Source organism: Zeugodacus cucurbitae, chromosome 5, assembly GCF_028554725.1.
Source record: "Zeugodacus cucurbitae isolate PBARC_wt_2022May chromosome 5, idZeuCucr1.2, whole genome shotgun sequence".
Classification (NCBI taxonomy): Eukaryota; Metazoa; Arthropoda; class Insecta; order Diptera; family Tephritidae; genus Zeugodacus; species Zeugodacus cucurbitae.
In genome coordinates, this window is record NC_071670.1 from 41,533,230 (window position 1) to 41,555,358 (window position 22,129).

General features: G+C 35.2%; 1 protein-coding gene, 1 long non-coding RNA gene and 3 other non-coding genes across 5 annotated transcripts in view; 3 read left to right on the forward strand and 2 right to left on the reverse strand.

The window, feature by feature from the left end:
- LOC128922086 (uncharacterized) overlaps window positions 1–22,129 on the forward strand; it is a 112,450-nt gene that overhangs the window by 70,171 nt on the left and 20,150 nt on the right. The gene's annotated exons all lie outside the window — the stretch shown is intronic.
- The window catches only part of LOC105214666 (paxillin homolog 1), a 165,271-nt gene that overhangs the window by 6,732 nt on the left and 136,410 nt on the right, over window positions 1–22,129 (reverse strand). The window contains exons 3-4 of the mRNA XM_011188217.3: window positions 6,401–6,771; window positions 6,193–6,318 (exon numbers count right to left, since the gene is read on the reverse strand). Of these exons, the coding sequence (XP_011186519.2) occupies window positions 6,193–6,318; window positions 6,401–6,771 (497 nt within the window). The remainder of the gene's footprint in view (window positions 1–6,192; window positions 6,319–6,400; window positions 6,772–22,129) is intronic.
- Window positions 8,762–8,833, forward strand: Trnat-cgu (transfer RNA threonine (anticodon CGU)). The gene has a single exon. It is a non-coding gene; the product is annotated as a tRNA-Thr (tRNA).
- On the reverse strand, window positions 10,351–10,422 carry Trnap-cgg (transfer RNA proline (anticodon CGG)). The gene has a single exon. It is a non-coding gene; the product is annotated as a tRNA-Pro (tRNA).
- On the forward strand, window positions 11,143–11,214 carry Trnat-cgu (transfer RNA threonine (anticodon CGU)). Its single transcript has one exon. It is a non-coding gene; the product is annotated as a tRNA-Thr (tRNA).

Consider the following 22,129-nt stretch of genomic DNA (forward strand, 5'->3'; position numbering starts at 1 on the left):
ACCGCGCAGCTGTCAGTGTATAATCGCCGGCAGCGTCTGATGAATGTCGCTTGTCGCCCGCCTACCACGACTAACGGCACTATTTCGTTTTTTTTTTTGTTTTGCTGCTAGACCCGGTATGTTGCTGTTGGGGGCTTTGAAACCAATCTGTGATTTTTAACTCTGCGTCGATGGAAAAAAATCAAACAAAAATAGTGCGCCGAAAAGTAGAGCTGGAAAAAATGTCATAAATTTCAACAACAAAAAATCCAAGCTGAGTGGGTGTATCCAGGCAGAATACCACAAAAATGCAAACAGTTCAGTTGACAAGCAGCGAGGGTCGCAGGGGTACTCCATACATAGTTGTGGCATGTGGCATGTGGCACATACAAATGGTAAACGGTAAATGTTTTGCGACAGAAGCTGCGGGCACTTCCGGGCAACACTGACTGAGCTTTGCTTCCACTGGAGACCAAAGACTCCAAACAACACCAGAACTCCAACAGGCAGTCGCACCAACAATCAACCAATGGCCACATACAAAAAATATTTTCATAAAAAAATATAACAAAAACAATGCCAAACAACAGCGACAATTCTCGGACATTCATATCAACACATCAACGAGCGCCAATATCGATGACGACAGGAAATTATGCAAACTTTATGCTGAAGGCACCAAAAGGCATAAAAAAATTAAAAAAGAAAAAAACTTTTATGAAAAATTAACAGTAAAAACAATGGCTGCAAGCACGCGTTTACTTCCTTTTTTCTCTCGATTTTAATTTCAATTTTCTTTTTGCGCCTCAGTGTTTTTTATTGTTTCACTTGTAGTGCTGCAACTGAAGACCCGCATGTTAAATTAACACAAACGTTACATTTCCGCTTGAACAAAAGCCACAGAAATTTTTCCACCGAACGCAGCAAGAAAAAAGCAACAGCATCGGAATTATATTCACAACACAAATATGGCGATCGGCCGGCGGCTGTCAACGCCACTGTAAAGTGGCCGCGTCTCTCACGCGTGAGCGCTGTGCTGTGGTTGAGTGACAGTTCGTGGTGGAGTATATGTTGGGGGAGGAGGGGCAGGCAGTGTAAATTGCATGGCTCAATGATTTTTTGGCAATTGAATTAATTTTTAAAAAATTTATTAGCCGCCACCCTACAGCGGAGTGAAGTGAAGTGAAGTGCGTGAATTGTAAATTAATAGCGAATTGTATGGAAAAGCTACGGAAATTAATTGAAATTGACACTAGGACTTAATAATTTTTAAAGTACAGCATTTTATGGAATTGTAGCTAGGATGTTATGTATGATTTTATTGATATTCCAGAATAGCAAAACGCTCAATGTTCGTAGAAGGAAAAATTCTTAGAGAAGTGAGAAAGGTGTTGTGAATGATATATTTAGTGATTCTTCTATTATTTTTAAGCAATCAAATCACTTTAGAAGATAGAAAATATCCTTGAACAATAAAACAAATCAGACAAAAAGAAGTTTTAATTGATAAAATGTCCACTTCCACTCCATTGATTTTAGGGAATTGACGAAAGCGACTTTTAGAAGGTTTATTTTATAAGCCTAACTGAATCTTGTATCATTTCGAGACACTTGACTAAGGTTGTTCTCCAATTTGAAGTGTGCTGATTGATATTAATGAGCAATGAATTTATAAGAAGATTTTCCAAAGCAGTTATTCGCTCAGAAGTTTTCCATTGCTTTTTAATAGTTGAATGTATTTAAAAAACTCGGCTTTTGGACTGATCCAAGGAACTTTTACTCTCCATTTTTAGCACAAACACTGTTTACTACTTTCAGAGTTGCTTCCGGGTTGTTTCATTCTGATTAAACCTTTCTTTCATCAATTTTAAAATAATTACATCCAACTTGAATTAAATTTTCTATTCCCTACATAATCTATATAAATATCCTTGAATGCCTGACAAGTGTTCGTCGAATTTAACGCTTTCTGTGATAGATTGTATAGTACCCAGCGTTTCTAAGAGCGGTCACCACACCATAAGTTTTGTAGTAGGACCAAATTCTCAAAAGAAACAAATATAAATTTCACAGCAAAGCGAACAGCCGATTCCTGATGAACCCAGTAAACGTTTAGAAGAGATAACTACGGACGAAAATATAAAAAATTCCACAAATAGATTTTGAATCAACATAAAATGAAGTTGATCGACTTTACTAATATTCTACAGAGGCCAAGAAACGTGTTGGACATATCGTTCCTGATATTTTGGATATTTCAGAGCTCCGCGGTGCGAGCTCACAATCAATACAATGTATAGTTTCACAAATCAATGAAAATGATGTCAAAATTGCAGCAATTGATCTTCGCTTCCCCATCCATCGTAATCTCAAGATCTAACCCCAAGTTGGTTTTTCTTTAACTCAGTCCTCAAGAAAAAGCTCGCTGGAAAGAGATTTAGCAGCAATGAAGAGGTAATCGCCGAGACTGAGATCCATTTTGTATGAAAAGACAAATCGTATTTCAAAAATATGGGGAAAGCTGTTAAAAGGGATCTATCAACCCCAATTGCAATTTTGTCTAAAAAACTAATTTCAAAATCAAGCCTTTTAGACCATAATACACATAACTTTGCAAAGCCATACATATTTCGCCTATCATTAAACAATTCCCGGAGAAGTGAAAAGTGAAGTAAAATTTCGTATGCATTACATTTTCGCCTCTACCCGGTGCAATTCCCCAAACAAAAAGCGGCGAATTGAAAAAGAAATCATAACGGATTGATGCACGCAGAACAATGGCCTAAAACGTTTGTAGACGCAATTGGCAATTTAAATATTTTATTTAGTGGAAAAATTGGAAAATGCATTTTAAAAATGCGCCTCAACATTTCACAACAATGTGGCCAAACAATTGAGGCCAGTAGCGGCCTACGCTTGAACCTCTCTGTGTGTGTGTTTTGGGTATGAAGAGGGGAACATGTGTATATGTAAGTTCCCTCTCGGCGCCTATTGTGGCTCTCGCCACAGTGAAGAAAATCATATTAATAATGCATGCAATAACGGCATATTGTTTTTATTTTGTAAGCGAAAAATACGCCTCAACAACAAAAACAACACACACATACAAAATGCTTAACAAAAGGGTTATGCGCGCGTATAATCAATGAATATAAAGGAATGTGGCCCACACAAAAAAGAAGAAGAAATATGGTTGCGCCCAAAAATATGCCTCACACAACACAATTGAAACGGAAATGGAGCTGCGGCGGCACACGACGGCCATGAATTGCAAATAGGGAAAAATCAAATTTAACTTGCGAGGCAACAATTGTTGGTAGTTGTTGTTGTAATGGTGGTGTAGTGCAACAAATACACTGACATGTCGACAGATGTGTGAGTTGATTTGTTATATATGTGTGTGTGTGCGCTTGTGGTTATAATACTGTCCGTCTGTTGGTATTTACAAGCTTCGCAGCAGCATTCGAAGTCTCTTGAGTGACATTTCAAGAATTGGCCAAATGCTATAAATTCGGCGATTTTCCATTAGTGCACCCCTGTTGATGCTGGGAATGCAAAATTGCCACAGAAGCCAAGCTGATTGACAATAAAAAGTAATATAAATACAAATAATAAAGAAAGAAAGGCATCGAAGGCATGCTTAGCCCCGCCAACGCAGAAGACAACCCTTTGCTGTTGCATTATAAATATGCTTATGCAACAAACATGCATATTGTTGCTGCCACAATACACAAAACAACAATAAACACATAAAACGGTAAATAGTAAGCATCCCAATAAGCAAACGAGCGAAAGTCAACGAGCTAAGCCCTTTTTCGCACACAAGAAGCGTTCATATTGTTTTTGTTGTTTTTATTATTGTTGTTCTCTGCATTTGCCGCTGATTTGTATTCGCTTATTGTATATTTTGCATTTATTTGCCACACTTATGTACATATTCATGTGTGTATGTCATCCTTTCTTTCCTTTTTCATTCGCATTTTTATTGCCCCATTTATTATTATTGTTGTTGTGTTGTTGGTAGTGTCGATTGCAATTTTGTTATAATAAAATTTAAACAGCCATTTTGGGTATTATTTGATGCGAGATTAAAAAGAGATTTACTTTTGGCACTTGAGGGCAACCAGAAAGCGGGGATAAACAACAAAAAGCACCGCAAGGTGGAGAGCATTGTAGTTGTATGTGGGTGTGAATGGTAAAAAGGGTTGCTTTTTTGCACTCTTTGGTGGGAGATATTTATGGCTTAGTATCGATAATTGATCATTGAAATAAATTTTTAATAAAGCAAACTACTTAACACGCCATAAAAATGGACATAAGTGTGCAAATTTAATGTAAAGTAGGTTAGTAAATGGTGGTTGGAAATGGGGTGGAAGGCAGAAAAAATGGAACAGTTTTTTTTCATTGTTTCTTTTTTTAATATTCACTCAAATGTCTGCTTTATTTTTATAATGCTCGCCTCTAGAGTTTTTTTTCATCGAAATCATTTGAACAGATGACCAAACAGAAATTTTTTTTTTGAAATTTTGAAATTAATTAATTTTAATTTTTAAATTAAATAATTTCATTTGAAAATAATTTTCGTAATTTTTAGGTACTGTATTTTAATATTTGTTTAATTTTTAATTTCAAAATAGTTTTAGTTTTAATTTTCATTGACTTCATACTAGATCGGATGTTTTTTTTTTTAGATTTTTCCTGTACAGCCACATATTCTAGAACAAATTAATTGTATAATGAAAATTTGAGGTTAGGTTCATCCTTTATCTTTTATTACAAGAATATCAAAATATACATTGACTAACGGTACTCTTACCCATGCATGAGATTAATAGCGTTCGCAACAAAAACAAACAATTCTATTTTGTTCCCAATTCTTTTCTTCTATCTATCTTAAATTTTATTTTTAGTTTACTTATGTCAAATTCTAATTTCACAGGCGATTATATATTCATAGTTATCCTGTGAACTTGGAAATTAGTGTAATTTTTCAAAGGTTGAAAATCAACATTTTTCGAAGTTCTTGAGATTATTGATTTCAAAAATGATTTTTATAGAATATAAGCGTCTACAAATCAATTCAATTCCTTAAGCTAAGATTTTGTGGTATGGGAAACATTTATCAAAGATAATCATTGAGGAATATATAGAACTAATTCTATTTATTTGCGAAAATAAGCTCTATATTTCAAATTAAAATCTCACCATTTCAGCGCTGTTACCGCGTTACAATTTTGTCAGATCAGTCAAATTTTTCCTGATTATGCAAAAAATTTCCGAAAGATTGAGGTATTCTTCCACTTTAACAAAAATTAAAAACATGTTCATGAACTCTTCTCAGTAAATTAAGTCTGATCTAGTTAAATTTGACAATATTTGTCGAGAACTCAATCATAAAATCATTTGAATTTGTGCAAACATTGCTTCAAAACTCAATTGAAACTCGTCTACAGTAACAGTCAACCGTCTTAGTGCCTAAAAATAAACTAAGGCTCAACCCACACCGGCTAAGTCCAGACGTATTTTCTTATCTGACACGAAAACTGTCCATTGCTTCATATGTGACAACCCTCGCCAAACAAGACGAGACAAATGCATGTTCTTTTGCTTTGGGTTAGAGCAAATACGTTTTTGTGTCTTATTAGTCAAAGACGTTTTTGACTAATCCGGTATGGGTTGAGCCTAAATCTAGCAAAATTTAATGTGTCAAGGTTAAATAGAATAGAACTTGAAGTCTTCTTTCACCAAGTTTAATTCCAGTTCCCTCACATCACTTTGCTAAATTGACAATGTGAAGGTTTCTTCTTCAATATAATCCATCACACAACTCCTTCCTATTATCTTTGTTTTTAATACTAGGAAATGCCTCTGAGAGAATTCAATATCACGTTTCAAATCAAATTCCCATGTAGACAAACGTTTCGTAAATAAATTTTAGGAATATAAAAACTGATCGATCTTTATGAAATGTGTTTTTGTCGTAGATTTGGTTCAGGATCATAATTTTTTTGATAGTTGAATTGCTTTGAATTAAATTACTAAACTCAAATGTTTCATTCCATGAGTTTCATATTAACGAGAGGGACTTAACTATTCTGATAAAATTTTTCACAACCCACATAAAGCTTCAATGCTTAGTACATCTCTTATTTCATTAAAAAATAATATTTTAGGTCACAATTTCCAAATATTATCTAATAAACCCAAACTTACCTGTGATTACATTGCTGACAAGCGAAACATTCCAAGTGATAGACATTTGTGCGCGCTCGCATGACCATCTCGAAGGCCGGAATGACTTTACTGCAGGCTGCACAATAGCCAGTGTTGCCAAATAATCTAAAAGCACAACATTCCATTAATATTATAAACAAAATCATATAAGAAATAAGTGTAAACCATTGCCAACGAGCACACATACCTCAAGTAATCGCGTTTACACAACATCAGATTGCCTTTGGTGTAGAGCGTAGAGCCCACCTCACCGAGACGGCAATCACAACAACCACATTTGAGGCAATCCTCATGCCACAGCATATCCAGGGCGCGCAACAAATAACGGTCCTGTATATGTTTGCCACAACCGGCGCACAACTGACTGCCATTGCCGTTGTTATTGTTGTTGGCATTGCTATTCGCATTGCCGACAGCGCTAACGGTGGTGAGGCCATTGTTGTTGCCATTCGGATTACCAATATTGGGATTGCCATTGCCGTTGTTGGGATTTTGCGCGCTCTGTGGATTGTTTGGACCCATGTTGGGTTCCGTTTTGGTGATGTCCATAGTCATCATCTGCAAGAGGAAAAAAGAAAAGAATGGATGGAAGAGTTATAGCAAAATAGAAAAATAATTAAAAATGACATGAAAAGGGATACTTAGTCTAATAATTAATGGGTTAAGGTTTTAGCGCATGCATGAGTGGCTAATCTAAAGCGAAATAAATCTGTGCGGCATTCTTCCAGCAACGCTAAAAAGTTTGTAGCGTCCTGATAAAAAAATTTAAATAAATAAATTGGTGCAAAAGATTTATCACCGCATCAAAAGTGAGCGCATAGCGTAGTTGTTGTTGTTGTTGTTGTTACTTTTCAGTTTTTAATCTATGATTATAAGCTTCTTTTATTTATTTGCATTTTGTTGCTGTTTAAGTTTTACGCCTAATAAATTAGCCGAGCTGATACTTTGCATTGCACCAAGGCTGGCGTGTCGCTGTCATGATCCCACGCATTTTTCGTGGAGCCACTGCAGATATCTCTTTGAAAAAGTCATCATTGAATTAATTGCCACCACTTGACCGCACTTTGCAGGCGCGCAATTGAGAAGGGTTGTTATCAACGGCATCGCCAGCAAGGTGTTCATGGTGGAAATGGTAGTGAGAGCTCTCTATGAGATTTTTTCTTTTAAAGACGAAAATTAAAACAGAGAGTTGAGCATAGTTTGAGGTTAGGCAGCGCACGTGACAAGTCGTCATATTATAATGGAAGAAAGGAGTTTACAATTTAAAAATGAGTTCTAGATGACTAAGTGAAAGGGTTAAAGTTTGGAATAAAAAAATCGCAGTAACCATATTCCAATAGTTAAATCCAGATATTCTTACGAAAAATTCTTGATAATAAATTCTTTACGATTTTTCTATTTTTTCATGCTATTTCCATCAACAACACATTGCATAGACATCTCGAACGTCAAAATCCCCAAAACTAGAAATATTAATTAATAATTGATCTGGCTTTTCAAGTGACCCAATTAAAACGCACAATCTGGGGAAAAATTTTTAAATATTTATTACTACATAAAATGCAGGCTTCAGAAGAACTTCACCTATTCTATAATTCTCTCCTAACTATATAATTTTCAAACTATATTTCTAAAATTTAAGCCCAAACTGAACGAAATTCATAAAAAAAAATCCCTGTATACAGCTTAAAATTTATTTTTTCTTTTATTTTTCCCTTCACCAAACTATTAATTATGGTTCCGCACAAAAAATGTTTCAAACACGACCAACAGACGCCCACTTGTTTTCCTGTTCTTCTATTTTTCTTTTCTTTTTGTTTGTGTTTGGCAGCAGATTTGCTCACTTTGAAATCCGCTCGCGCGCAACAAGGATATTTTGTTGCCAAAGGTTAGTCACTCATACATTCAACCACTATAATACGCGCTTTATGGCAAGAAGTGACCGGACAACAACATAAAGAAACCCAAAAAATAAAAATAAATACCAAAACAATAAACTAGAAAAATCCTACAAACACAACAACTGCTCTTTGTTATTGTACTTATGTTGAAATTGTATAGCAACAATTGCATTTATTTCCAATAACAACAACAACCCTCTCCTGAGTCTAGTTTTACTATTTTTTACTGCTTCTATGAAAAAAAGACATAAATGAAGGAACCTATTTCACAACGAATACGGCGAGCAAACCACGACTGTGCTGTGAATATTTGCCAAAATCGCACAGCTACATGCTTCATATTTGTGAAAGTCCAACGGTAGAATTATTGTTGCAGTTTTGGTTGTTTAGTTTCTTGTCGCATTTTTCCTATTTTGTTGTTTTCATGTTTGTTTGCGGATTTTCACTTTGCATTCTTCTTTTTGCCCTCAAATTGTTTGTTCTTCTTCAATACATTTCTCTTTCAAAACTGTAACAACAATTCGAATGCCTCCAAGGTTCTTAATGCATCGTAGCACAGTTTTATATAACAAATCGCAAGGATCTGTTTAGGATTAGTTAATGAAAATTCTATTGAGATTAGCTTAATGCAAGGATACGTTCAATTCGTCCCTTTAGCTCAGTGGTAGAGCACTGGTCTCGTAAACCAGGGGTCGTGAGTTCAACCCTCACAGGGGGCAATTAAAAGCGTTAAATGCGCTAATAAATCTTTTAATTTTGAAAGTAATGCAAGGAAATTAAGGATTATTAGATGTGTGAACATTTGTAAATATTCATAATTTTATAAAAAACAAATCTATGTGGTTTGTTCTACATGTATTTACAAATGGGTATAAGAAGCTGCTGATAATTAATTGTAGCTTTTTAACTTGATAAGTGATTGTAATGGTAGAAAAAATAGTTCCGTGCGCATGATCACCATTTAATAATAAAAAAATAATAATTTCCTTTTTTCTTTTAAATTTCATTTTTCGTTAATTTAGCACAATAATATTTAAGAAGAGCTTAGGAAATTAAATTAGTTATGGCTTAAATAATAAACAAATTCATTTCATTAAACGAAAAAAGTGGCAGAAATTAATAAATCTATGAAATAGTGGAATGTGGTATTGGCTATACGAATATTATACATTTCTATTCACGAGCGATTTTTGCAATTTTTTAAATAAATAATTGAGTATATAATTAGTATAAATTTAAAATAACAAATTAATTTCTCTAGCAAAAAAAAAATCTCCTTAAGTAATTCCTAGAAATATTTACAAGTATCTAACCCAATTACACGATAAATTCTTAGAAAACTATGGAAATTTTCCTCGAAAAAATATCCTTAATTAGTTAAAAAGGTCGTGTGGATTTATTAAATTAGTGTAATTCTCAGACAACCCCTGAATTAAGTCAATTAGCAGCTTTACCAAACTACTTCGTACACAAACGATATAGTGAAATTCCTAAATACGGATAGTGGTCCTTATAAAGGGACTGCCCCCATAGCTAAAAACACTGCGACAGTATTTGTCCGATATGAGGAATTTCACTGTATTATTTGATAAACTCAAATAGGTAAAGGCTTTCTGGTCAGAACTGTGTATTTAAATAAACCACAATTAACAGGAAAGTCTACTCTATCCTTCTACTTATTTTTAAATCAAATTAACGAAATTGAAAAAACAAATAAATTCTTAATCATAACTGAACATTTTTTATGCAGTTTACATATGCTTGACAATGATTATTCCTAGAAATATTTGTTAACAATGACATAATAAGCAATGAAATTAGAATAATCATGGAAGGTAATCTCTGACTGCCTCATAGCACAATGCGTCGACAAAGCAGTGCATCCAGTATTCTTACTTATCTATAAACACATATAAACAAAATTATAGCGCCTTCTATGCAATACAAAATCAACCGTCACACAACTGTAGCATACTTTGCTGCGCATGATTTAATGCAACGTTCTAATCTCAATTGGGACTGTATTACCGACAACAACGGCCTCGAACTTGATGCGATAAACCATGGACAAATGATTTTTAATGCCACAGCTTGGGTTCACTGACTTCAAATGAGGTGAGGGACGACAGAAAATTAATCATTGACTCTTCAATTAGTAACTTAACTCAATAACTGAGAATTATGAATATTCAAAATGAAAAAAACATAATTTTTGCTTGTAGTTAAGCAACCGCGAGGGCTTGTTCGGGAATTGAACCCGAGACCTCTCGCACCCGAAGCGAGAATCATACCACTAGACCAACAAGCCGTTGTCACGTCGATCGCCAAAAGCCGCAATTCAGAGCTGCCAAGACCTCAAGTGAGCCGATAAATGTGTGAAAGTGATAAAGCAACGAGAACAAAGAACCCTCAAAGTATACATACACAATGTATTGTTGTTGGTGGTTGCTGAACTGCCGGAGCATGTGCAAAACAAAAGCAATGCAGCGCAATGGAAGCGCAGCTATTTTTAGCACCGCGGTGCGCGGTCAAATTGCGAAATGAGAATTTAAAAATAAATAACTAAATAAAATTCGCAAACTAAGGGAGCGATAAGAAAGTGGAGTGCGGAGAGAGAGCAGCAAAGCGGCTGATGAGATGAGTCAGTGTAGTGTGTAGACTTTCAATGATTTTTTGCACGCATATGTTTGTATGTATGTTCTCTACAGCCTAAATTAGCAAATTAGCGGGCTCATTTTGCTTTCTTTTTTTTAGTTCTTTACACACATTGTACAATCCCTCACTTGCTATCACTTGCTTTAACTGAACTGCTTTACCATTTTATTTTATTCAATTCTCCACTTTTTGCTTTCTTTGTTATTCTCGCTGGCCTCATTTAACGTTCTGCGGCAGCGCACATGTTTATAGAATACACATCGTATGCTAGATAAGAACAACATTCGCGCGCAACAACAATGCGCATATCAGCACGAATGAGACAGCGTGTGTGTGGTGTTGTTGTTCGGCATGTGTCGGCTGTAGTGTGTGAGCCTCTTTAGCTCAGTGGTAGAGCACTGGTCTCGTAAACCAGGGGTCGTGAGTTCAAACCTCACAGGAGGCAGGGAAACAAAATTTAATTTTATTGGATTTTTTAAATGAAGAAATTAAGAATATTAGGGAGGAGTATATTAAAGAAATTAATATTAATTAATGAAAGTTGGGAATTGTTTGTGGGCATGAGTTAGAAAAAATCGCATGCTAGAAATTTTGTGCTAGATTTGTATATCATGCTAATTATACATATTTAAAGAATTTTATTGGAGTGGAGAGGTAATTTGGTGTAAGTTTTTCTCATTCAGTTAAATATTAGTGCAATATTAGGCATTTTTTGAAAATGTTCAATTTTCTAATATATCAGAAGAAATACTTAAAGCATTAAAAAAAAACAATAATTAAATATATTAAAATAAAGAATTTTTGTAAGGATTAGTATCTTTAGCGCTTTTAACCCATAATTTAGGCTTCTAAAATTAACATTTTTGTAAAACATGGTTTATAACTGCAAATTTATAAACCGAATTATATAAAACGGAAATATTGCTATTTTATGCTTTTTTCTCATGAAATAGTAATCAAGATCTTGTATTGAAGTATTCTTGAAAGGTTCTTTGATACCAAAAATATAGAATAGTAAAGAAGACATATACAATAGTAAAGAATAGAAGTTTCGAAAGAGAGTGATTTGTGATCTTCAGCTGACTAATATTCAGTATTTAATGCAAAGCAAAAGGTTAATTGCCACTAAATAACATAATGAGAGGATAGTTAGGAGGTTTTCTGATGCTCAGAAAAGCTGTTTATAAAATATTACCACTGGTTGTTGTACCGATGTATTAACCGAATAAGCAATTAGGTTTCAAATAAACTGAATTTTGGTTGAGCATTTCCGCTCTTTATCGATCACCACCATTCCAATGAAAAGGGAAATAAAATAAGGTATATCCAAATTTCTTTAGCTTTTTGAAATAATTAATTTCCTGAATTTGTAGATCTGAGATTTTTAACCTAACTCATAATGTTAGAATAGAGAAGGGGTGAAAGAAAATTATGATAAAAATATTTAGAATTTATTTGCAGAGCGGCCCAGTTATTATTATTAATATTAAGCCATGGGTTTTCTATAATGTACTGCTTCAAGCTGATGTCGGACAAATATCTGGAGAAGTATAGAGTTTTTGAAGTTACATAAACTAGCGATATTGGTAGGGAAAGAGCAGTTATAGAAATTAAGAGGGAATCATGGTAGTTACAAATGCATGTGCAAATGTGAAAAATTTAAATTACTTTGACAAAAATTAGGGTTATTTCCCGTTTTCATAAAAAATTGTATACCTTTTTTTAAGTCGGTCGAAGATATATACTATTTTTTTGAAACCATAATTGTATCAACTCAAATTAAAAATTAAAAATGGGATACTTAATAGTGATTGTTTTTGAAGAAATAATATTTTTAAATAAAATAAGTTTGCAATTTATATAATTTAAATTTAATTTAAGTAATAAATAATTTAACCAAATTTAAAAAACAAATAATTTACATTTTTTTAAATTAAGTTAAATTTAAATTAAACAAGTAAATTAAAAAATATATATTTTTATAATAAATAATTTAACTAAATATAAATAATAAATAAATACAATTTTTTTAAATTTAATTTAAATTTAATTTATTTATTTGTGATTTAAATTTGGTTAAATTATTTATTGTTTAAAATTTAAATTTAATTTAATTATTAGGAATATAGTTAATGTATGAAGAGTAAAAGAAATGCTCAGAATAATAACAATAATTGTTTCAACAACACTGTTTCATATATCGCCGCTCCACTGTAGCACTTAAAAGCCACTAACTGCAGCTGTAGCTTCTAATGACATTTTAAATGCCTCAAAACTTATTGCCGCACAAACAAAGAAAGTTTAAATGCTTAAATTAAATTTAATCTATATTTTTCTACATTACAATTTTTGTTTGTCTTTAAATGTTAATGACTGACTATGAATGATAAGGGCTGGGGCTTTAAAACGAATTTATTATCGAAAAAAATTAATGCAAATGTACATTTATAAATTGCACATTACTAATCTTTGGAAGTTACTGGGTTTTGTATAGCAAATCCCCAAAAAGCAGCGTGGCTACATTTCTAATCAAGTAGAATTGAACGGCGTGTGTGTCGAGTGAATGGGCAGAAATGTACCATGCTTGTTTAGTACAAACACTTGTTTTTTTTTTGTTAACATTACCGGTTTCGTTTCACACCTGTCAGTTCATTAGCGGCACCGCAGCACACCGCTGGAGCTTTTAAAAATGTCTTTAATGCTCTAATTAGGGGAGTAGCCGACAAGCAATGAATTTTGCGCGCTTTGCAAGAACGCGCAGCCCATTTGGGTATTCGATCAGTGAGTGGCGACAAGCGCGCGCGCACCACTTATGTATGGCTTACATATGTACACGGCGCATAGTTACACACATGCCAACAACAAAAGCGCGCGACTCATAACTGACTAATTAACTTAACCATTTTGGACGATTTATGAGACGTGCGACGACGGTGCGGAGGGTGTTCGTGTGTGCTTGAGTTTGTTAGAAGGCGACCATACGAGTGAGTGATGAAGTGGCAAGGTGGCGATTCGAGTGAATTTAGTGCCAAAGTTGTACATTTTAATGGTTAGTAAACATTGCACAAAGTGATACTAGGTGAGTTAGTGCAGCGGCTAGTAGTGTTGTTGTAAATTGTTTTAGTGCGCGTTTTGAGGTTGTTATTATCTTTTTGTTTGAAATCAAAGAAAATAAAAACATATTATTGGTGACGTAGGTAGCGCTAATGGGCAATTAAGCGCTGAAAGTACAGCAGACTAGCTCTAATTATATTAGAAATATATATCTAGCTGATGATCTATCTAAAACGGCAATTAAATTTAATGGTTTGCAGTTTTGCGTAAATCACAAAGATCTCATTTTTCAAATTTAACACAAATAATTGACCAAAAATCATTAATTAATTGCTCGTTCTACACGCTTTGGGCACTGATTCTTATTCATTAATTTGCGCAGCATTTTTTTTCGCCACTTGAAACTCAATTAAAGTCTATGACTTTGAGGTAAATGATCTGGCTTGCGCGCTTGACAGCCGCCATGTTTGTGCGCTGGCGGAATTCGGCGCGCGCATTTATCGCTGCGCTGATTTTAGCGCTGATAGCGTTGCGCATTTTACGCGCCTTTAAAGTGTCGGAGAAAACAAAAAAAAAAAAATAAACAAATCAAAATGTACAGCTGTCAAATAGGCGCGCGCACCCACAGTCTACATCTATCTACACAGAGTGTGACAAGCGAGGCGCCACACAGTGGCGTAAAATGGAAAATGTTGCCAAAAACAAAGCACACACACTTTGGGCAACCGCTGTGTAATAAAGTAATAAAGTTGCTACAACAACAACAACAGATACTTTGTAGCAACATTTCGATTTCCTTTCGCTAACGCGCAACTTTTTGCTTTCATGGAGTTTGCGAAAAATACGCGCGGCATTCCAATGTGTGGCACACGATGCACTTGCAACACGAAAAGTGCAATAACAACATTTCTTTATCGCATACTTTTTGCAGTTTTTATTTGGAATTTGAGCACTGATAACGCGAACACACATTCTATGACTTGAACACCCTCCCACACAAGTAGTTGGGTATGCAAAGCGCTGTGTTGTAGCATACTTTTTGGCGTGCAACATATTAAACGTGTAACTTTAGGTCTCCATAACGCATATATTTGAACTTTATCCTTCGTTCCTACATTTACCGCAGGGCACCAGCTGCAGTTGCACTATCTCCCAATATTGATGGGTGTTTATTGTTGCGGTTTTTCTGGCGGATAAAGTTTCTTTTGCGGTTGGTGTGAAGCATATTTATAGGGTTCGTAGAATAAAGTAGTAAATGGTTAAAACAATACTTTAAAAGTGAATTATTTCCAAAATTGTTGGCGTAGTTTTTACTAAAGTATACTTCAAATAGTCAGCGGCCTCCAATCTCAAGTATATTGAAACCTTCTCTCATGGAAATTAATTTCCAATATGGCTTTGTATTCAAGTTTTACTTCGTTTGTGTATTTCTGTTTATTTTTTGGTTTCGAAAATAGTTAGAAAATATTTTCACCTTTTATCTGTCCTTAAATAGCTAACTTTTTAAAAGTGACCAATCGAACAAACAAGACGCTTAAAGCTGATGCATTGATATAGGAAAGTGGAAAAATAATAATAAATAATTTTCAAACTTTAAGGAGGGATCCTTATATAAGTCTAATCAATCCAATGTAATCTCTTATATTTAATTTCGATTTTTTGAATTCTAAAGGATTACTTTGGAAAAGAGAACAGACAAACTTTGTTACCTTGGTTATATCTTTTAAGGAATTCTATATTTCTTTTTACTGACTTTTGGAGCTTCACATTCACAATAGTTAAATCAGTTGTCCAGATACCGAATAAAAGAAAATTTTCAATAATTATAGAGTCTTATAACCCTTTCACACAGCCAACTTAATTGATCAATTAAAATTTTGATTGAGAAACCAGTTTTTGCCCTTCACACTGACGGCTACTTGAGAACCGATCAGCTGTTCTACATTTTTGTTTTTGCTTTTCATAAGAAGTTGGTAAGTTTCATCAGCTGATTAATATTTTTAGCAGCGACATCTACAGTAGCTTTTTATATAAAAAAATTCAGCCAATCGCAGACATTTGCATTTGAGTTGCATTTGATTTTCAGGTCGATTCAATTAAAAATAAATGTAGTAGATTTTATTTTGAATGGTAAATCGATCTTAATAAGCGTTTTAATCGAGCAGAGGCCGGTTAATTGATCAATTAGCTCCTGTCTAAAAACCGCTATTAGGTCTTAAAGCATATTATTCAAATACTGCTGGGCTTTAACCACTTTTTTCGTATAGAGACCGTACTCTGCATTAGGTCTATTGAAGATTCCGGTGTTCTGAGCAACATTCTTCATGACCAACTGAAAGTAAATACTTTACAGATGGTGGTTTTACCTATATAATTGCCAAAATTAGGTCAATGCGTGGAAATTGAGTGCTCGACTTCCACTAAAACAATTCAATTCAATTCGGCAGTTTTGCTCTAAATTTATACTACAATTTAATTTTAACAATAAATCCATTGTTTATATTTATTTAATTTCAATAAATCTGTAACAAAATAGTAAATCACTCAATCGCTTAAATAAATAACTCACTCAAACATGCAACAAACAATGCATAAATATCGCCAACAACGCCAACAATTAATTTCAATGCCAATGGATGACTAAACTACTATCGAATAGCGAATGCTAAACATCAAAACAATGCCGGCGAATGCGGGCAACAGCGACAGACAAATTCAAAAATCCATAAATTTCCGCATAAATGGAAAGTAAATTGATTAGAAATTTACAAGCGTAGAAAAATTCCAAAAATAAAGCGCGCGCGAGCAGAGAATATTCACTTTTTATTGTTATGTAAATCGGCGCACAGCAACACACATCCATCATACATGAATATATAAAAGCACATGTGTCGCTTTGTATGGACGATTATGTCCAAATTGAGTGGATGACCTAGCGTTGCAGGTGTGCTTGCTGTTAGTAGCACATTGCCCACATGAACGTTGTTGGAGCTGTTGTTGGAACTGAGGTGGAGGATATGATTTCATGAATATTTTTAAATTTCCATTTCAACGGCGAAATTGAAAACAAAAGGCCGCATTTGGTGGTAGTGGTAGTGGCAACAGTGGCGGGGAGTAATGAAAAGCAGGGTCGCTTCCAAAATCTCATGTGAGGCTATTTGGGTTTATAATATTTATATAAATTTGTGAAAAGGCGTTGCATTTTCGTGGAACAAGAAAGTCCTTTCAAAAATACCGAAACTGTTTATACAAAGCTCCAAAATTCGATCCGATTTTTAATTTATTGATCCCCTTCAACTATAGGCTTATGAAAAAGTTTTATGGAGGCTACTTGCTTCGGTAATTTTTTTTTTTAATGAGAAACAAAGCTTTCACCACAGTGTCACTTCATTAAGATTGGGAAAAGAAACCAGAGGAAAACCATGAAAGCTCTGGTGAAAGCTCAGGAATACACATTTTCGCTCTGGGAGTAAAAATAAAGGATCCATAAATCCCTCGTAAGGACCTTCTTGATAAGTGGAAATTTTGGATATATTTTAGCAGAAACTGACCTATATTCTTTGACCTAGATTTTTTTTAATTTTTTGCGGGTGCTGGACAACCTATAATCATTTTTGAAAATAACTGGATGGGTAACACCTTCTTCGTCAGATCTTTTATAAGGACCGTTGAGTTATTTTGCAAATATCGGTCTTCTTAGTCTGAATTAAAAAAATTCACGATCCTATCACACATCCCTCGCACGCACCATAATTTTATATGAACTCACAGATATGCTAAACTCTTGACCAATTTTGGCCACACGCGACTAAACTCGTTTGGCGGCTCAGGGTGTGGAACAGCCAAATTGGCCGCTTGGCGGAATGCGTTGATGTTTATGGAATTGAATTTTTGGAAAGTGATGGCTTGTGAGCGCTGAAACACCAGAATGAGTGAACGCCTGAACGGAAGGGCGAGCGCGACTACTACTGCCCAATTGGTGCTAGGAGTCTAGGAGGATGATGGCATGAAGTTTCGCTGCCATATCGAGTTACAAACGATTTCCGCCGCGTTAAATTTACATAAAGTGATTTGATTTGATTTTGATTGAATTTTTATGAGGCGCACACAATTGCTGCCGCCGCCGCCAAATGCACATTACGAGTGCGAGCGGGCGGCTGACGGACGGTGGACATGATTTGGTGTATTTTGGTGGCAGTCGAGTCAATACAATGAACTAACTGTTGCCACGGATGGACGACAACGCTTGGTAAACAATGCGCGCAATTCGTTGGAGGCGGATGCGTCACTGCTATACAGAGAGTCCATGGCTAGGTCTGGTCAACAAAAGTAAAGGAAATAAAATCGAAATGCCTAAATAGCCATTTGCAACAGACTGACCCGAATGACTGACTGACTTTCAATACCGAAATGTTTGTTAACGGCGCTATTTTGTATATTGCTGCGAATTTTCATTGGCATCGAATGCGCAATTATGGATTAACGAGGCAATGCTTAAATATACCATTTGCCTTGCTGTACTATTGGCATATAAACTTATCTGCTAGGCACACAATATTCAATATTATTGCGCTCGTTTTGTATTTTAAGCATTCGAAATTGTGACAGTTTTGGAAATTTTAGCGCATAATTTACGCAACACCGCACACTCGGTCATCAGTGTAACGGAAATATTTTTATTTTTCATTTATGTCAGTGTTGTAATGGATATTGTTGATGGTGGTATACCCTTTCGTGTGTGACATAAACAGTAGCATTTCCTTGTTGGTATTTGAGGTTATGGTGGATGTGGATTTTATGATTCTAGTTTGTTGAAGTGAGTGTTTCGGGATTTGTGACTAAAAAAATAACATGTAAATGTAATAATTGAATCCGAAGTTCCTCAGTACTTTTTCTGTTTTTATAAATTTTTAAATGTCAGCTGTTGAAATTCTTTCTGTAGCTGAGCAGTTTGAGAACTGGACGCTTAAAAATCTCTTGCCTTTCTAGATTCGCCAAATTCCGCTCGTATGCGGACTGCAACCCACTAGACCCACACACCTGAACTTAGTTCCTTCATACTTTTGGAAATTACAAGAAAAAATACTGATTATATCTACTTTTTTACTAGAATTGGAGAAGAATCTACGTAGGTAAGCACACAATGTAATGATTTTTTTTCAAAGATGCCTGATGTTTATTATTATATAAATAAGGAGAATTTTCCAAGAATTTATAGAACCAATAAACCAGCCCTCAAACAGCAATGTTTTGAGGTCCTATGAGATATTATTTATTTAAAGTAATGAATGCTCTCGTAGATAAAATGTTATTAGTGATATATATATGCCATCGAGGCTTTTTTTTCCATATTGAAGAATTTAAACAGAGGAAAATTTTTTTGAGCTTAGCAATAATATTTTTAATAATCTAATTATTTGAAAGGCAATATGCCATTACTATTTCATGAAATTATGAGAATTATTTATGTCATGTCCAAAAGAGATATATATATATCTAATATGACCAAATATATATTCGGAGAATTTCTTTTTACCTGGTTTAATCGATCCACGAGCTCATTTGCATATACATTTTAAAATAGTATTTAATGAATCTAATCTGTCTCTTTTCTCTTTTAGTATAGATACTCTCAAACAACGGATCGTAGTGACTGAATCATGTTATACTAATAAAAGGCATAAAACAGTCAAACAACTACAGCAAGCGATTTTCAGTATTTTATTTACGCAAACGACAGCTGAGCGCTTTAATTGGAAATTAATATTTTTTAATTGCTTAGAAAAAACCACATAAATCTTAATTTCTTTGAGTTTAATTCAATTATTTTAATTTATGAAAATACTTTAGCTTTTATGAACAGTACAATTTGCGCTATAATCGTTACGCTTGTCGAACCATATGACTTATATGTACAAAAGATATATGGATATATATCTTATATAGAAATATACGTAGACTGGCCATAATTAACCCTTAATTGCTTGAAGTCAAATGGAAAATAGAAACAGCAACAACAATAACCACAATCACAACAAAAAACAATTAGCTACTCAATTAAAGTGACAGCAGGTGGTCGGCCGTTGGACACTAAACGCTGGACGCCAAACGCTGAACGGCAATTGGTGACTGCCATTCGACATTCGCCAATTTTAAAATGCCAAAAACGAAGTGAACAACTACTCAAGCCAATAGCCAACCAACTGTCCAAAATTGTCTGTGTGCAGTTAAGAGACGACCAAATGGCTTTAGCTGCCATTAACTGTCATTAACCAATTTTAATCGCTTAAATAGCAAAAACAACAATAATTACAATAACAGTAATAGTAACAATAGCAAGAAAATATCGTCGGCACAAAGCATAAATAAAGTGAATGCGATTGCAATGATTTGTATGCCCCGGAATCGCTCATCCGCTCGCTTGCCACAAATGAGCCGCCAATCAAATTATTTATGTATGCATCCGTCGTGACTCCACCGATTGCTGGCCGGTTGGCAGCACTGCCTAGTAACTGTTGTTGCGCCTATTTAGTGCTTCGCATTTATATTTTATTGGCTGACATTAATTTTAGACTTTAGACTCGATTTGCTTTCGACGCTTGACATATGGTGAACCGCGAATTGTCAAACGTCGAGGCTGACATTCGTATCATTCAAGCACTCTTTGGATCCCGCCATTATTATGCGTTTTATTCAAAAATCCCGGATTTTTACCTAATCCGAATGATTTTCCTCGAATAACCCCAAAACCAGTGGACCGATAGGGGCACTTAAGGGGTCTATGGAAAGAGGAACGCTTGCTGTACGTTCCTACCAATTTTTAACTGGATCCATCCAATATTTTGCGTTTTATTAAAAAATCCCGGATTTTTTACCTAATCCGAATGATTTTCCTCGAATAACCCCCAAACCAGTGGACCGATAGGGGCATTTGAGGGGTCTATGGAAAGAGGAACGCTTGCTGCACGTTCCTACCAATTTTTAACTGGATCCATCCATTATTTTGCGTTTTATTCGAAAATCCCGGATTTTTTACCTAATCCGAATGATTTTCCTCGAATAACCCCCAAACCAGTGGACCGATAGGGGCATTTGAGGGGTCTATGGAAAGAGGGACGCTTGCTGCACGTTCCTACCAATTTTTAACTGGATCCATCCATTATTTTGCGTTTTATTCAAAAATCCCGGATTTTTTACCTAATCCGAATGATTTTCCTCGAATAACCGCCAAACCAGTGGACCGATAGGGGCATTTGAGGGGTCTATGGAAAGAGGGACGCTTGCTGCACGTTCCTACCAATTTTTAACTGGATCCATCCATTATTTTGCGTTTTATTCGAAAATCCCGGATTTTTTACCTAATCCGAATGATTTTCCTCGAATAACCCCCAAACCAGTGGACCGATAGGGGCATTTGAGGGGTCTATGGAAAGAGGAACGCTTGCTGCACGTTCCTACCAATTTTTAACTGGATCCATCCATTATTGCGCGTTTTATTCGAAAATCCCGGATTTTTTACCTAATCCGAATGATTTTCCTCGAATACCCCCAAACCAGTGGACCGATAGGGGCATTTGAGGGGTCTATGGAAAGAGGAACGCTTGCTGCACGTTCCTACCAATTTTTCACTGGATCCATCCAATATTTTGCGTTTTATTCAAAAATCCCGGATTTTTTACCTAATCCGAATGATTTTCCTCGAATAACCCCCAAACCAGTGGACCGATAGGGGCATTTGAGGGGTCTATAGAAAGAGGGACGCTTGCTGCACGTTCCTACCAATTTTTAACTGGATCCATCCATTATTTTGCGTTTTATTCAAAAATCCCGGATTTTTTACCTAATCCGAATGATTTTCCTCGAATAACCCCCAAACCAGTGGACCGATAGGGGCATTTGAGGGGTCTATGGAAAGAGGAACGCTTGCTGCACGTTCCTACCAATTTTTAACTGGATCCATCCATTATTGCGCGTTTTATTCGAAAATCCCGGATTTTTTACCTAATCCGAATGATTTTCCTCGAATAACCCCCAAACCAGTGGACCGATAGGGGCATTTGAGGGGTCTATGGAAAGAGGAACGCTTGCTGCACGTTCCTACCAATTTTTAACTGGATCCATCCATTATTTTGCGTTTTATTCGAAAATCCCGGATTTTTTACCTAATCCGAATGATTTTCCTCGAATAACCCCCAAACCAGTGGACCGATAGGGGCATTTGAGGGGTCTATGGAAAGAGGAACGCTTGCTGCACGTTCCTACCAATTTTTAACTGGATCCATCCATTATTTTGCGTTTTATTCAAA